Source organism: Danio rerio, chromosome 18 (assembly GCF_052040795.2).
Source record: "Danio rerio strain M-AB ecotype USA chromosome 18, GRCz13ab, whole genome shotgun sequence".
In the NCBI taxonomy this organism is placed as follows: Eukaryota; Metazoa; Chordata; class Actinopteri; order Cypriniformes; family Danionidae; genus Danio; species Danio rerio.
The window spans coordinates 29,581,252-29,598,560 of NC_141038.1; the positions used below are offsets into that span (position 1 = coordinate 29,581,252).

At 37.1% G+C, this 17,309-nt stretch overlaps 1 protein-coding gene across 3 annotated transcripts in view; it reads left to right on the forward strand.

Annotated features, from left to right (window-relative positions):
* Positions 1-14,597, forward strand: part of hipk3b (homeodomain interacting protein kinase 3b) — a 97,042-nt gene extending 82,445 nt beyond the window's left edge. The window contains exons 13-16 of one of the 3 annotated variants that reach the window (XR_015514409.1): positions 1,013-1,159; positions 1,511-2,717; positions 4,192-4,800; positions 6,250-6,714. Coding sequence is in view for 2 of the 3 variants with exons in the window: in XM_087292502.1 (XP_087148628.1) it covers positions 1,013-1,159; positions 1,511-1,737; positions 4,658-4,800; positions 6,250-6,726 (994 nt within the window). In the remaining variant the exon portion in view is untranslated. Of the gene's footprint in view, positions 1-1,012; positions 1,160-1,510; positions 2,718-4,191; positions 4,801-6,249 lie in introns of all 3 variants that reach the window. The other 2 variants (XM_087292502.1, NM_001080159.2) reach the window with 2 other exon arrangements.
* Positions 14,598-17,309: the final 2,712 nt, after the last annotated feature.

The window sequence follows — 17,309 nt, forward strand, 5'->3', positions numbered from 1 at the left end:
CTTTAGGATCAACAATAGGGATTCACCGATACCATATTTTAAAAATTCGATCCTGATACAAAAATTCTGAGTATCAACCGATACAGATCCGATCCTGATACTGTGCTGGTCCAGCTTTCAATATTTTGCTTTGAAATCCATAATAGGCTACCACTATTGACCCTAATTGTTGGTAAATTAGCCACCCTTTTAACAAAGCCTGATATTTTCCTGCAGGTTGGACGCAGATTAAAATAAACTGTCTGAGGCCAGTTTTACTTAATATACATGTCCTCTACTAAACTCGCTGTGAGTTAGATGGAGAAAATGAAAGCACATCAGCACAGAGGAAAAATCCAATGCTCAAGACATAATCTTTCAAATTATGTGACAGGTTTGTGAAACAACATTTACAGTTAGGGATGTCCCGATCAGGTTTTTTTGCCCTCGAGTCAGAGTCATTTGATTTTGAGTATCTACTGATAACGAAACCCGATTCGAGACCACTATAATACATAAAAAAAAGAATAAAGAAGAGCGAAGAAACAGACCCCTATTTGTTCCCTATTTTTTAATTAATCTCATTTTAACATTCAACAACTGTTTTCAAACAGAGCACTTCTGTGAGGTAGCTTGAACAATCAAGTAATAAATAACATAAATTCTTCTCTTTTAGAGTTCAAAAGCAACAGTAAGTATAAAGAAAATGTAATATTAAAGCAAATCGCACCTCAACTTAAAATACTCAGCATGCAATTATAATAGTTCCAGACCACAGACATACTTGCGATTTCCACTTCCCAAAAATATGCTGTATCAAACCAATGTTCGATTTAAGTATCGGGATCGTTGCATCCACAATAAACAGTCAATGTACTAGCACAAAGAACATACTCTGTATCATTATCAAAATAAATCCCAGGAAATATATATAAAAAAAATAATAATAGCCTTAATGTTGCTTAACTCATTTGTGACAGAATAATGCAAAACACACAAAAAGCAGTGTTAACGAATGCTCCCTCTGTTTCAGGTGTAAGGGTAGCCCAGACTGTGAGGCATGTCAGAGCACACTGAATATGGAGCGTGTTTGTTCCCTGAGCAGTCCTGATTCAACACTCAGCACCAGTTCATCAGCTTCAGAACAGTCCAGCGCCTCCCCCTGCAAGAGACCCAACAGGTCTGTCTTTCTCAGATATTTACAGCATAGTTTACCCCTCCAAATATCCTGCTAACTTTTAGTCAACCTTGACTTGTTTCAAACCAGTTTGAAGTTTTTTTAAAGATTTTGTCTGTTGGACACAAAAGAAGCAACATTGAGGAACATTGGAATGTTATGATAACCATTGACTTTTTTATTTATCCTACTACGTATGCCAATGGTTACTGGTAAACATATGCAAAACACAAGCTTCAAAAAGCTATACTGAATGTTTATTTAAAACACTCTTTATTAGAGATAAGTATGTTCCTTGTTCTGTTTTGAGTGGTTTATGTATGTCATATCAATATGTTATGTCTTGTTTATCAGTATGTCAGATGATGAGCGTGAGAGTGGGTGTGATACGGTGGACGGCTCGCCTGCATCGGTGTCCTCCAGTCGAGCTGACAGTCCCTTCCTGGAGGCTACCTATATTAATGACAACAACCAGAACTGCAAAGCTACTGGAAGTACAGAGACAGAGTCTGCCAAGCTGCCTGTCCGCACCATGGTGGTGCCACCAATGCGGGTTCAGAATGAGCCAGTGGGGCGAACAGGTAAGCAATCCATCAGAGTCGGTCAAAATCACTGATGAATCAAGTTAAGTGATATTGATGTATGGTATATAAAGTCAGGTTTAAATAACCACAACTAGGCATGGGACGATAACCGGTTTTAAGGTGCATTAAAATTTTCTGTTATACTATTCCTAAGGTATTTGTAAATTTTATAGATTTTATTTTACATGTTATTTTACTGAAGCCTTCATACTGTATCAAAAGCTACTGATCAGACTAAGATTCAGAAAGAATATGAAAAACAATTTACTTATAAGCCAACATCTAGCATGTTGTAGAGCTGAACAGGCTTTACTGTATATCCACTGAAAAAATATCTACAAAGATACTCTTTCAAGCTGTAAAGAAATCTGTGTTTTTAAAACTAATGAAAGAACATAAGTTAAGTAAAATATATTGTGTTTAATGGGGAAAAATGTTGTTCGTAAGCCAGACATTTAAATAGAACATATTTTAGAGCAGTAGTTACAGTACTGTAATACTATTAAACCATGATATTTTTATCCAAGGTTATCATACTGTCAGAGTCTTATTGTGAATCTTGAAGTGACAATATGAAATCTCAAATTATATTTTAAAATCAGCTTATTTTACAGTCTAAGTCTGTATGTAAATGTTTAGCTGATCATGAGAACCATTTCTTTTAGTATGACCTCTGTATATAGATGTCAGGTTTATTTCAAGTGAATAGCTCAAAATTAAGCAAAAATGCTGTGCTAGCTAGCTTGCTTTTTAATTAGGTGGTGTGCTTTGGAATTTGTTTATGTGTCTTTTTGAATGAGACCTATTATGCCCCTTTTTACAAGATGTTAAATAAATCTCAGATGTCCCTGGAGTCTGTGTGTGAATTTTCAGCTCAAAATACCACACACATAATTTTTTTTTATATCTCTTTGAAACTGCTCTTTTTAGGCTTTAATCCAAATGGTGCCATTTTGGTTCATTTTAAATTTAAAGGGGTGGTCCACTACGATATTATATTTTAAACTTCAGTTGATGTGTAATGTATCTGTGTGAACATAAACAGCATCTCTGAATGTAAAATATTCAAAGTTTAATGCAAAGGGAGACCTTGATTTGTACAGAGTTAGCTTAGCAACGCCTACAATTAACGAATTTTGGGGACTACAAAAAATACTTCCGCCCCCTGTGAGATCACAAAAGTTCGTTATTGCGCATCCCACACTGCGCAGGTAAAGGCCGTGGCCAGAGGCGCTGTAACGTTACTGCAGAGAGAGAAATGCCATCCTGCTGTTTCCACAGAGCTGTTCTGTTTCTGTTGTTGGGCTTCCAAATGACACGACCCAAACACAGAAGTGCTTACAGTTCAATATTAATTATGTTCCAGAGAACTATAAAATACATAGCAAGCATGATTTGACAAAACACAGCTTCCAGAATCTCTCCCAGTTTAGTGCTGGATTCAGTTAAAATCTTCTCAAAGATGGAGCAAGGAGACGCTGTGAACTCTGAGTCATGACCTGTAAGTGTTTTTATTTGTTAAAATTGATCATGACATGTACAGTGTCTAACTTTAACGGTGTGTTGTAGCAAAGATGTAAACAACGGGAAATTATGGTAACCGCTAACGACTTAGCTAACGTTACAAATCTATATTTATCAAACGGCTGTAAACGCACACACACACATACACATACACGCACTCTTGGCCAGCACCTGCGTCTCTCTGTGTGAGACGGCAGAATTTCTCTCTATAGGCAGCTATGCTATGCGTTTTACAACTCGGACAATAAAGTCGCAAAAGATATGTGAACGATTCATGTTACTTACACAGGCATATTCCGCATATGCATGAAAGACGTCCTGTAACGCATTGATTTAAAAAAAAATACAGCAATGATTTCCCAACTGGAGTGTAACATCAAAAACAAATCAATCCAGGCTCACAAAGGTCTCATCTCACATCTTGTGCTTTATTCTGTCACCACAGAAAATAACTTAATCCGAGCATGAGAGAAAAAGAACAATAAAAATCTCTCCCGCGCACATGCGCTTCTCGTGTTACAAATACTTCATCGTATACACGCATAAACACACTAAAAGGCACAGAAACAGTTAAAGGAGCCGCATCCCATTTTCACTCGTTACAGACACGTGTTGACTGACTGACTGACTGACTGACTGTTTACACAAAACGCGCGTGCTTGTCAGGGCGTGACGTGAAGCCGATCGGCGTATCACAGCATATTATGATGATGACCAATCAGAGTCACTTGAGGGTGGGCCTTTTAGAGGAACTAGGAAATATGACAGTCGTTTTCATGTTAGCTGAGTAGCTGTGTATAATCAAAGTGAGATTTATGAAAAAATAACACGATTTCCTTCAAGTTAAACATGAGCACACATTGCTTTGCATCTTATTAACACAACCAAGCCTTAAAAATAACATTCTGGACCACCCCTTTAAATGAGATGAATGTGCTTTTTTCCTAAAGAGGGCGGAGCTACAAACACATTATCTTTGTGATAATGTTATCTTTGTGCTAACGTTATCTTTGTGAACCTGAAAATGTCAAAAGGAGTGGTTTAGAACAAGGTAGTATTTGGAGACTATAGTTTTCAATTTCGCAATTTTGCTCCTTCAAACTCCACATCTACAGTATAATGCTTTTTAGTTGCTGACATTATCTTCAGCAAGTACAGTGCGAAAATTCTCATGGCAGATGACTGCTTTTCACTTGAGGGACAGATAGTAATTAATGGGTGGGGCTTTCCCCCTCTGATGACATGTACAAATAGAACATTTCAATTAAAGTGTTTCTGCAGACTGTTTTTATGAATTGTAATTATAAAAATAGAATTTAAAAAAGTGATTTTTGCATAATATGTCGCCTTTTAGGGGTGATGGCTAAGTTTGTCTGCTCTGTCTTATATGCAGTAATAGAACCATCATGTCCACCCAAAGGGCGCAGTGGTTCCAACAGACAGCTGCCCTACTCAACATTATTGGTGAATCGACAACAGAAGTCCACACCGGCTTTCCCGCCCCTGCAGCCCCCTCAACAGCAGCTTTTTGGACAGGTTTGGACTGTTTTCATTTTTCCTGCTTCTTAACCTTCTGCTTTTAAACGTAATCTACAGGGGGGAAAAATATATACTTTACATTTTATAAAAGGTTTTCTATTTCAACCCTCTCATGAATAAGTTGATCACTGATTCCCCTGCAGAAGTTTTTAATATGACCAATATTCAGATCACGTCACTTTAAAGTTTGTCTAGAAATGTGTCATTTATCATATGATGCCCCGCAGCCCAATAATTTATGTATACATCACATTTCTTATTTATCTTTTCTTCAAAAGATGTATCCTAATTTGATTAAAAAATATGTGATATCCCAATTCTTAAATATGCGTGAGAACACATATTTCATCAGTTATACAGCTTAATATTGATCATGTTATTTGATTTATCAATGGTAATATGGGTACTGCCATGTTAGTCCACTCTGCAGTTTAGAGATTAGTGCTGCTGTTAATTCATTAACTTCTACCAAAGTACATGGCAGTCAGTGTCTGTTTAATTGAGAGATTAATAGAATAAGTGTTCTAGTACCCTCAAAATGATGTGTATCTAATGTGAATTAACTGCATCATCCTTTTATGTTTAAAAATAAATACTGCTATTGCCATATACACCAGCTTGTATTTTTCAAACTATAAATGTTTGATATTGCATGTACGTATGTGCATTTAAACATCTGAAACCTAAAATGAATGTTATTTGTTTGAAAACACTGATAAATTATGATTTACGTCAAGTGCCGTGCACATCATTATCTAGATAAGCACAGGGCATTGCAGGAAAACAGATTCGAATTTAGCAGCTAATCATGTGACACACTGAACATTCTAATCACACCAGAGGAAGCATATGCAATAAGAAACAGCCAAGACTGATCACACCAGTGTTAAAGACAAAATAGAATAATAATATACCGTATATAGACAGGGTTTTTTTGTTTTTGCTACTTTATTCTCCCTTGAGATTCACTTATAACTAAAGCTATAATCACTTGTTCCTGATGTTAGGGTCCTCCTTAAGGCTCTACAGTCATGTAGACTTGCTACTTAAATTGAAGATGTCATTTGAAGAAATTTTTTTGTAATACTGCATTCTAATCCTCCTGTTGTCAGGTATAGCTAAAACAGATTAGGTTTATCAGTGATTCAGCCTTTTTTAATCTTTACTATAACATGTAGACATTTTTAAGCGTCCATATATATCATTAGCCATATTACATAACAGTTCAATAAAAAATTGATTTCTCAACCCATGATCCTTTTAAAACAAATTATAGTGTACTATTTATTGGTTTTTGTCTATTAAAAAAAAAAGAAAAAAGAAAGAAAAGAAATCTTGTTTGATATAAACTTCTATATTGGTCTTATTTGTGTTGACTTTTCAGTTTTATAGATGTGAATTGATTGTAAAGTAGACTAAACTGACCCAAACTGGTTTGTACTTTAGGTCCAGCATTATGGCTCATCCCACCAGGAGTGGAATGGGAACTACAGTCACCGGCGACCCCAGGCGTTCATCCCACCCACCGTACACAGCCACACTTTCACTCTGCCTCATGGTAGTCCCACTCACACAACTCACCCCCCTCAATCGCACCTGGGCGTCCACCCTCACACCCAGCCAGCTTTACTGTCCTACCCCCCGTCAGGCCCCCTGGTGACAAATGCCCCCATGGCCCACCTCTTGGCATCACCTGGGGCTACACGAAATCATGTTTTTCAGCCAGCGTATGGCCTCTCTCATCCTGCGGGTCACCTTTTGCACCAGGTCACTGTGGGGATCAATCGTCTCCTACCCTCACCCACCATCCACCCTCAAGGTCAATTCAAACCCTTGTTCCCCCCTCACTCCTTCATTGCATCACCCGCATATGCAGGCTTTCCCCTAAGCCCCACCAAACTAAACCAATACCCATATGTCTGAGACTCGCTTCACAAGCCTCTGGAGGGCCGTCAACATGGACGAAATGCCGTGCTCTCTGCAGAAACCACCAACCACCTGGTTTTCAGACCATGGCTAAGAAAGAAAAGCGGTTTCTCTGGATTATGTAGACTTGAGTGCAATTAATATGAGCTTTAAAAAGGAAATGTTGGGAAAGTTTTTTGCAAGTAGACAAAGAAAGTGCACGGTTGAGAATCAAGCGAATTGGATAAAAAAAAAAAAACTGTTTTGCACATTTGATACATCACCTTATCGGATTTTCAGATCTCTAGATTTGAGCACTGCTCAAACGTCAACAATGGATGGTGTCCAAAATCATGTGATGGTCAACTTATTTTTATACATTGCCTTTATCTTGTATACAACACATATTTGTTTGTAAAGACAGCCCAGTATGGTGTTCACAACCGATGAAATGTGTCTGTGTTTTCATGCGTTCCAAGTATTTGTACTTACTTCGTCTTTGGTGTTGTTTGGAATGGAGTCTCCTATTGGAGTTGTTTGTCACATGCTGCATGTGTTGCATGATGTTGATCAGAGAGAAACCTATAGGGGCTCTTTACGTGTCGACAGGCTCGCTGCATTGTTGTCCCCAGCCATAGTGCCTTATATATCGGCAGTTGTTCGTGTTCTACTACACTATCTTTCTCTGTGTGTATATATAATGTGTTTGTGTACGTACGTGTCCTGGACTGCAGCACTTGCAATTCAAATCAGTCCGTGCGTTTTAGTTTTAGTTGATTTTTTTTTTTTTGCGTGTGCGTGCGTGTGTATATGTATTACGTATATACACACTGGTGTATTATTTCATGCATAGATAGGCATCAATGTACTGCATTGCACAAACCGCAGTGCTTATTTTTGGATCCAATGTATATCTGAGATGTAGTGAGTTTCTTTACGTTATTTCTTGGAAGATGACGGCATGCTTTTGCTGCTGCAAATGCTTGCTGTTGGTTTTGTTATTTTTATTCTTTATTTTTCGTTGATGTTATCTCGTATCTGGATATGTAGAAATTAGTTTGAATTTCTATTCAGAAAAATCTACAAAACTAACAGTATTTGTACTGTTTAGTAAAACTGCAATACAATCTATATAGTTAGAAGTTTGTTATTTCCTTTTGTGTATTTAGTTCTTTGGGTTTGTGTGTGTGTGTGTGTTTGTTGTTTTGTGTGGTGGGCATGGCTTCGACTAGATGAAGACACAAATGCAAATATCGGTCTTTGATTCAGGGTCATGGATTCATCTTAGCCTGAGCAGACCATGCAGTATTTGATGTATAGACACATGAGTATATATAATAGAGCTAGTTTATTTAGTGCTGAAGCTTGACACGGTGTGTTTAAGGTGTGCAATCCTCATTTATGCATGTGTGAATCGAGTTCTTTCTTAATTATACCATTATATCATATGTTGAAAGCTTGTTGGTGTCAATTGCATTTTATACATTCCGTCAGGGAGAAATTAAAATATAGTGTGTGTCTCATATAGAGTGCTTATTTAGTTTTTTCTGTTTGTTCTGCTTGGTTTCTGTGTTTTTGCCTCTTAATGAAGTTGCTTGTGTACCACCAAAGACTGTAATTCTAAAGGCTCTGTTCCAAACCTAGTGATCTATCTAAGCATATGATATTTCAGTTTATCATCGTTATACTCTTAATAAAAATGCTGAGAAATGGGAAAAATCCCATTTTAGCCTTGATAATCTACAATGATCAGTCATGGATATAGCATTAGAAGTGCTGTAAACTAGAAGTTATCGGTCACAGAAATTTGTTGGTGATCATTTTTGGCTACACAATCTAACGGTCAAATTAAGTTGTTACAACTCTTTGTATCTCGTAACATGTTAGGCATCAGCAGTTTGATTCAACCATGCTTTATTGGTTGTTCATGCTGTAACCCCTTCAGTTCTGTCATTACTGTGTGTTACAACAAAAAGTCCTTGTCAACATGGGTTTAGACTGGAAACTACAGTTTCCTCCTATAGCCCAAAGATATGCAGGCTAGGTAAAGGAGTCCAAATTGTTTTCTTCTGCTAGGTTGTGTCCAACTCAGGGCAGTCTTTATAGTTTGGTGCTGGTTCTTTCTGAAAAAAAAAAAAAAAAAAAAAAAAAAAAAAAACGTCAGATGCCACAGCATTGGAACTCAGTAAATATGCTTTGACTCCATTCTCTTCACTGGTAGTAATTGTGTATTTTCATAGGCCAGAATATATTACATACTTCCGAGGCATCCATTGTCTGGCTTGGATTCTGCTCTGGCACTGATCTTATTAATTTCACCCCTCTGCAGCATTCTGTGGGCTACAGCAGAACTGGTTTGATAAAGCTTTCGTACAGACAAAGCTGTGCTGTGTTGCAGTATTGGCTAGATTTCAAGAATATCTTTAATCTGACTTGTAAGTCCACTAGATAGCTTTCTCAAGGTCACCCACTGAAGCTAAGCAGAGTTGTATCTGGTCAGAACCTGGATGGGAGACCATGTGGTTGCTAAAAACTTGGTTCCTACTGGAAAAGACACTACTATTACCAGCAGGGGACGCTAACCCTGTGGTCTGTTTGGGTTTGACAGTGTAGTCTTTTAATGTCAGTGAGCAAAAGTCTTTGGATGAAAATTGGTGATTAAAATCCCAGGATGTCTTTTGAAAAAAAGGACCGGGCATCATGGCCAAACTTACCTACTGGCCTCTGTCCATCATGGCCTCCTAACTATCCCCATTACATCTAATTGGTTTTATCACTCTGTCTGCTCTCCACCAATAAGTTGGTTTGTGGTGGGGCACAGAATGACTGCTGTTGTGTCATCCTGGTGGATACTGCACACTGGTGGTGGTTGAGGAGATTACCCTGCAATCTCTGAAGCACATTGGGTGGTTTTTGCATTTAGATTTTTCTTTTAACTATTCAGGCCACAATTCTTGGGAACTTTTGAAATCTGACTACAAGTAAAGTCTCTTACAGCAAAATGATTGGCAAAGTCAACTGTTACTTTCCCACATGATCCACTTGATGGATCAGAAATAATTTCAAATGTGTCTGCCTTACAACAGGGTTGTCCAAACTTGTTCCTGAAAGTCCATTGTGCTACAGAGTTTAACTTGGCTCCAATTTTTAGGGTGTACTCGCACTAGGTACAGTTGCTTTGACCCTTGCCGAAGCGCAGTTGTCCACCTCCCCTCTTCCCCGACAGCCTGCACTCACACACTGCATTTTGCCTTCCAAATCTGAGCACGCTTACCCCATCTATAATGCGATTGTTCAGTTAAAGAAGAAGAGAAGAGCTCTTGTTCAGCACAGTGGACATTGCTTCAGTTATATTGTTTTAGTCATTTGTGATGCAGTGACATGCAGTCAAATATTTTGCTTAACAGGTCCACAACTTTTGACACTCATAAAAGTCCTAAAAACAAACTGGAAAACGCACCTGGGCACGGTTCGAATACCATAGTGTGAGTGCACCCTAATTGAACATACCTCAATCTACTAATTAATGTCTTTTGGCTTAGTAGGAACTTGTAGGCAAGTGTGCTGGAGATAGTTGGAGCAGGATTAGAGGGCCAGTGGTCTACAGTGATGTCACCTTTGAACTTCTTGAAGAATATGTCATTTTAATGGAAATACATAGATAAGATAGCTTTTCCATTTCATGACAGGAGTATTCTGTCTCAAAGTCTAGAGTAAATTTGATGTGTAGAGCAGTTTTCGGTTTGAGCAGTGTGATGTTTCCAAGAGGAAGAAGTTCTTTACAACCTATTCCTCCTCTAAATTCATCTTATTCTTGTTTGAGTTTCAGGTCAGTTGTTTTGTCAATTCTTTGTAGAACAACTGTACAGACATCTTTTGATAGAACTGAGATCTATCCAACTGAGATTCAGTTGTCAGAGCTCCCTTGTCCAGAGATCTCCCTTCTCTGGGAGTTTCACAATGATGCCTATGTTCCAGTCTTCTGGGTGGGTCTCTTGTTCCCAGACATTAAAGTGTCAAGGTCAGACAGCAGGCATGGAATCAGTTTCCCATTTTTCATGGTTTTGATGGAAAGCCTAAGTTCTGCCTCAATAATGAGTGCATTGGGGGGAAATTAAGATGTCTGACACATTTTAAATGCACTCATGCAAAAGAGTTTCAATTTAAAATTGTTAAAGTACCCAGTATTCCTGTGATTTTATTTTTGTTCTTACAAGAGTAAGAGCTGTTAGCTTAGCAACATGCTAGTATCAAATTCATTTGAAATAAGTTTCACAAAGACTTTTGTGAATTAATGCTTATGTGATGCATTTTATATTGTCTGCATATGTAGGCAGTAGATGGCAAGGCAGCTCACTAGAATTTGGAACGGAGCCATTTTTCTGAGCAAGGTAGCTACTCTCTCTGCATAGACCTCACGTATACTGTAGTAATTCTAGTTAAAGGGTAAATTTCAAAAACTGTATTTAAAAAATGGCTGAGGTTACGTTTAGCTTTTTGAACAAGTAATAAGTCGTATCATCTATCTTGAATGTATCATAGACAAGCTGCTATATATTGATTGCCACTTCGGATAGCTGTGAAATTAGATTAGACTAGTTCATATCTGCATATGTTTATTTGTATGGGTCTCTCTGATTGCCTAAACTAGAAGTGGATTTTGATTTTTGAGTAAATTTTTTGCTTCAATGTTTGGAGTGTCATTGTAACTACTGTATTGCTGATATTGGACATTTAGAATTTTATTCTTTTTCAAATCAGTATTGTATCTTCATTAACGTTCTGGCTCATCACTGCATATTAATGGATGTATTTGTGTAACTTAATTTAGTTTTTTTTCTATGTTTAATTGTTTATCTACGTTTATGACTTATAATAGCTTGCAGGATTGATTTAACTTCATTCGATTTACAAGTTGATTGCAGAAATACAAGCATTAGTATTTTTGTCAAATATCATTTTTTTCGGTTAATATAAACAACAAAGCCCGATCTCATTATGAAATGTAACTATTTTATGCATTGTCAGAAAAAATGGCTAATTTGTGCAAATTTGTATGATTTCATTGATATATATTCTAGATACTGCATGTGTCAATACCGCTGCCACATTTGTACAGTTCTCCCAAGATAAAAGTTATTCAACCGCACTAGTCGAGACTAAAGCAGATTTGAAGAAGCTAGACTTTTGCGCTGCCTACAGGTGTAGTAACAAGCAAACAAAGAAAACAAAGCATAAAGGCAAAAACTTTCATAGGAAAGATTTTATTTTTTACATTTTTGTATGTTACGAACTTTTGTGCTAAACAAGTAGCGTTATTGATGATAATGCAGTCACTTACTATACTGACCATAAGGCAAAGTAGCACCAACTTGCGCTAAATTTTAGACTTATGCTATTCATTCATTTATTTTCTTTTCGGCGTAGTCCCTTTAATAATCTTGGGGGCACCACAGCAGAATTAACTGCCAACCTATTCAGCACATGTTTTACGCAGCGGATGCCCTTCTAGCTGCAACCCATCACTGGGAAACATCCATACACTCTCATTCACACACATTCACTACGGACAATTTTAGCTTAGCTTACCCAATTTACCTGTGCCGCATGTCTTTGGACTTGTAGGGGAAACTGGAGCACCCAGAGTCAACCTGTGCGAACATGGGAAGAACATGCAAACTCCACAGAAATCCCAACTGACCCAGCTGTGGCTCGAACCAGCAACCTTCTTGCTGTGAGGTGACAGCACTACCTACTGCGCCACTGCATTGCCCCAGGCTTATGATAGTTTTGTCTAATAAATCAGCAAACAATGTAAATAAAATATGGCAAGACGTTGCGGTGCCAGAAACTTGTATTATTGTTGGCTAAATGAAGTAACGGCTAGTTTTTGAAGTAACTTAAAATGGTGCCAGATAACATAACTGTGCCTGCGCCTGAATGTGCATACTTTCCACCCTAAATTATTGAATATTACAAATGATGTATATTATGGAGACCAGAAAGGTGGATATGCACATTGAGATGCAGGGATATCGATGGTCGAGTAGTTCATAACAAAGATTCATTTACAAACGAATCACTCCCTCTGTTATAATTAGAAATGAAAGCAAGTGTCAAATTAAATTTAACAGGGAAGGTGGATAATATATTTCCATGCACACAAACATACGCCTGTGCGGTCACATATCCATTGATATAGAAAAGTGATGTAAAATTATAATTTTCGCTATTCAAAAAAAAATTAGAAATAATAAAAAAAAAAAAAAATATATATATATATATATATATATATATATATATATATATATATATATATATATATATATATATATATAGCTTCTGAGGGCAGTCCTCCACTGCACGTTGGTGCCACATTAATTTCAAAGGAGAACTACCCTGTACTAAAATGGCGGCTCTATTGATGCATTTCATCCAGTAGACGATAATAGTGTCGGTGACATCTAATGTAAATATCTGGGATATGATTTAATTTTTTTTTTTAATTTACAATTGTTAAAAAATGCCCTGCCCCCAGCCCCCACCCCTAACCCTCTATGGAAAATCATGATATCGCACAAATAAGTTTGAATTAGTCACTAAATCAAAACATTATGAATTACCATTGGATTATGTTGATCAACCCCATAACCTCATGCCACTGAGCACTTATTAAAATGCTATTGTGCAGTAAACACATGGCCATGTTTTGATATGAGAGTACAGCGTTGTGATTTAAATGAATTTAGTGTGATTTTATTAATGTTTACCATTTGAAAATTAAGAACATGTTTTTAACAAATGATCACTGATGTCAGCTGATATGTTTGGTGTTTGGTCATGTATTATTATTATTATTTGTTTTTTGAACAGTGCAAGCAACACTGTGTGTGCCTTGAGTGAAATATTGGTAACGACACATTCACTTTGCAAAGTATTCAGCTCACCCACTGACCAGACCAAATATGAGAAAGAACAAACAGTATAACTCTCCATTCCAGGGATCAAAAACGTGTAGAAGAGTCAAATCGTAGATTATGTTTATAGATCTAGTTACTCATAACTAGCTGATTTTAACAATTAAAAGCCTTTATGTAATTGCAATTCTCAAGAATGTAAAATGTTTTGATCCCTGTGAAATGGCATTCACCAGCATTTAGCCTGTCAGTATAAAAGACTGTACTCAACACTTTCAATATTTACTGTATGTTCATGTTCAAACAAATTTAAATGGATATGATTTCTGTTTAACTCCTTTTCTATTAACAGCGTTCAATAAACATAAATGCCACCGTATTAATGACATTAATGCTTTTATTTGATTTTTGGAGAAATGATCTATCTCAGTATGATGATGAATTAGTTTTATCTGAATTATATACCATGCAATCTGAAATTGGCTGCTTTTTGAATTGTGTATACACAGGTTTCTATCATACTTTATCATCTGACGAAAGTTACTTCACACTGCAAGTTATGGATTTCATGTATCAATTACTCGTTTGATTAATCAAGAGTTGATCGAATTCAATTGTTCTTCACTGTTTTGATATTCGTAGACTTGTGGCTTTTCGTTTAGCGTTTCGTTTCCTTTGCTTATTTGATATGATGCTACACTAGTTTGTCACGTAGCACTTGCACTGTGCAATATTTAACAGTATGAGGACTGGGGAAATGTAACCCTTTGGATATCATGTCTTTACAGAGTGTAATTGATGTTTCCTCTCTAGTTCTCAGTGAATAAAGATGTGACCAAGCCTTCTCTACTTTGTCACATTAAACAGAATTTCCAGGTGACTTTTGGTGAGTGAATAAGAATCCATGGTGTTTTGTTGTCAAGATTCACTTTGAATACAAAAGAAAATAAAGGAAAAATAGAAAAACTACAATCTTGTTGCGAACCTTTCTAAGTTTGCTTTTAGGAAACATAAACAAAGTTCTCTCAAACTTTAATATTGACTTACTAGATGTATGTAATGATAATTAAAAATATAGATTTCACATATTAATAGATTGAAGCATTATACGTGATTGTAATGTGTTTTTGTATGTTTCATTGTCGGTAACCACAAGATAAGGTTTTTTTTTTTTTTTGAGAGAGAGTCATGGAATCATTCATTCAGACCATTTCGGGTTTTTTTTTCTATTTTTCTGTTAGGTTGCAGCTTGGGTAACAATTTAATATTCATTATTAAAGCAAAAATAAACGGACATTTGCCCCTTTTACACAGTGATATCGGATAATATTTGGAAAATGTCTGGAACGACTTTACCAGTAAATTTAAATATGTTGTCTTAATATTACAAGGTTGTATCTGACATTTTTGTCAAAATTTAGTTATTGACATATTCTTATGAAATGACAACTTATTTACATTATGGAATGTTATTTTATAAGTGGTTTACATTTTAAGACTTTTTATTTAAAAAAACAAATGTTACACACATACTGTTTGCTATGGAATGCAAAAACTTTAAAGCTCAAAATTATTCAGAACGCAGAGAGAACCTTAGAATTCCAAGGTGACTTTGTGCTGTTCACACGGACAAGGACGTTACGGAATTTTTACAGAAAAGACCATTTACACATCTATACCAGAATACCAGTGAATTCTGACATCATTAACCATAAATGGTGGTTCATTGAATGAAATGTGATGTCCATGTCAAAAAAATAAATAAATAAATGAGCTCTAAGTGTACGCTCACATCGAAAATGGCGAGAGCATCAAAGTAGCCGGAAGTCATTCATTTTCAATGAGAGCCGGCGGAGAGGAGCAGCACGGCGCGTCTTTGCTGGTTTGGGCGTCGAGGAGAGTTGAATTTAATTCAACTTTATGGTAATGAGCTATGACACGGTTCAGCAGCAAGCAATCAGAATAAAGAAGTTCACCGCTTGAGAGGAGTCCAGAGAACACAGACCTGTGAACTTTGGTTCCGACCACAGTTGATCCCAAGGGTTTGCTGGTTTGGTTTCCCAATTATTTACAATGTTTTCTTACAGAAACATGCTTTAAATAAGTTACTGGCGAGTTACTGATGTGCAATTATGTTATATATTTATCTTTAAAAAAAAGCGGGAATCTGATGTGACAATACAAAACAGTATTGCTGCTTCAGGATATTTCAGACATATGGACACATTGGATAACTAAGTGAAGCAAAGCCACACCACATGCAACTTGATCTTCCATTGTTAAATGAAATTGATAAAAAGTGTGCAACATTTTCACGCTAGAAAGCATGTATTATGCAGGAATGTAACTGATATACTGCAACGCCCCTTTTAAATACAAGATCAGTGTATTGAATTTTGACGCTCTCGCTGCAGTAACTGAAGGCAGACAGCGTTGACGCCAGGGTGGACAGAGAGCTTTAATGCTCTCGGTGTGCATGCACAGTAACACAGATGAACGTAGAGTGTGCAGGTATACTCGCAGTGGTTTATCAAAAGCATTTTATTAATAATATTTTCAACATTTGGCACTAGAGAGGAATATAGCGTTACGTTATCCGACCAACAGGTTGCAGCTAAATGTGTCTGGAGAAGGATTTAAAGGCATTTATTTTCATAAACAGCACAAATGTGAATGTGTCTGGCTGGAGTAGATGTCTCACATCAGCATGTTATAAGCATGAATGCACTCTTTCTTGCAATTTTCCTTCTGCATTCACACAGAGCAGCATTCCAGCAAAATATCAGTAATGTTACAACTTTTTTTACCGAAGAATTGCCGGAATGAATTTACCGGTGTTTTCAAAAAGGGTCCGTTCACATGATGCTTTTTTGGAACATTGCAAGTAATTTTCTGGAAGTGTGCTTTATTTGTAAACTTAATTTTGAGAGGTTATAACTTGCTTATGATTGAACTAAGCTGGTACCGCATCAGCTCCATACTGTATATTGCACCAATCAGATGAATACTGACATACTATAAATTACCAAAGCTTCCTACTCCAGTCATCTTCGTCTTAAAGAGTCCACCCTTCCATCCCTACTCCTCCCCTCCTCTGATAGGGCGGCACGATGGCACAGTGGTTAGCATTGTTGCCTCACAGCAAGATCCCAACCAGTTGGCGTTTCTGTGTGGAGTTTGTATGTTCTCCCCGTGTTTGTGTAGGTTTTCCTCGGGTTTTCTACTTTCCTCCCACCATCCAAAGACATACACCATAAGTAAATTGACTATTTCAAAATAGGATCCTAAGGCAACTCTTAGTTAAATTTATCTCTGCAGTTCACAATCAAGGGAGTTCTCGAAACCTACCTGAGCTCAAACTCTCCTCTCGCCCTTCAAACGGGAGGGAGCCTGGGCTCAAGGTTATTGTGAGCTCTGGGCTCTCTCCCGGGACAGTGTGCCAAATACGCTTTAGTTTCAATCATTAGCTAAGTGTAAACTCTTGAAAAGTCTGTAAATGTGAAAGGTACTTATGTGCCCAGGGTTACATTTTTGAGAACCAACAAATATGTGCTCGCTGGTACATACTGTATGGCTGCATTTTGTGTGTAAAAGGAAAATGAGAAATTGCTAGGACAAGAAAACATGCGCCAGAAACGTATTTGAGAAATGTAGATGGCGTAGGTATAGAAAATGTAGTCCAGG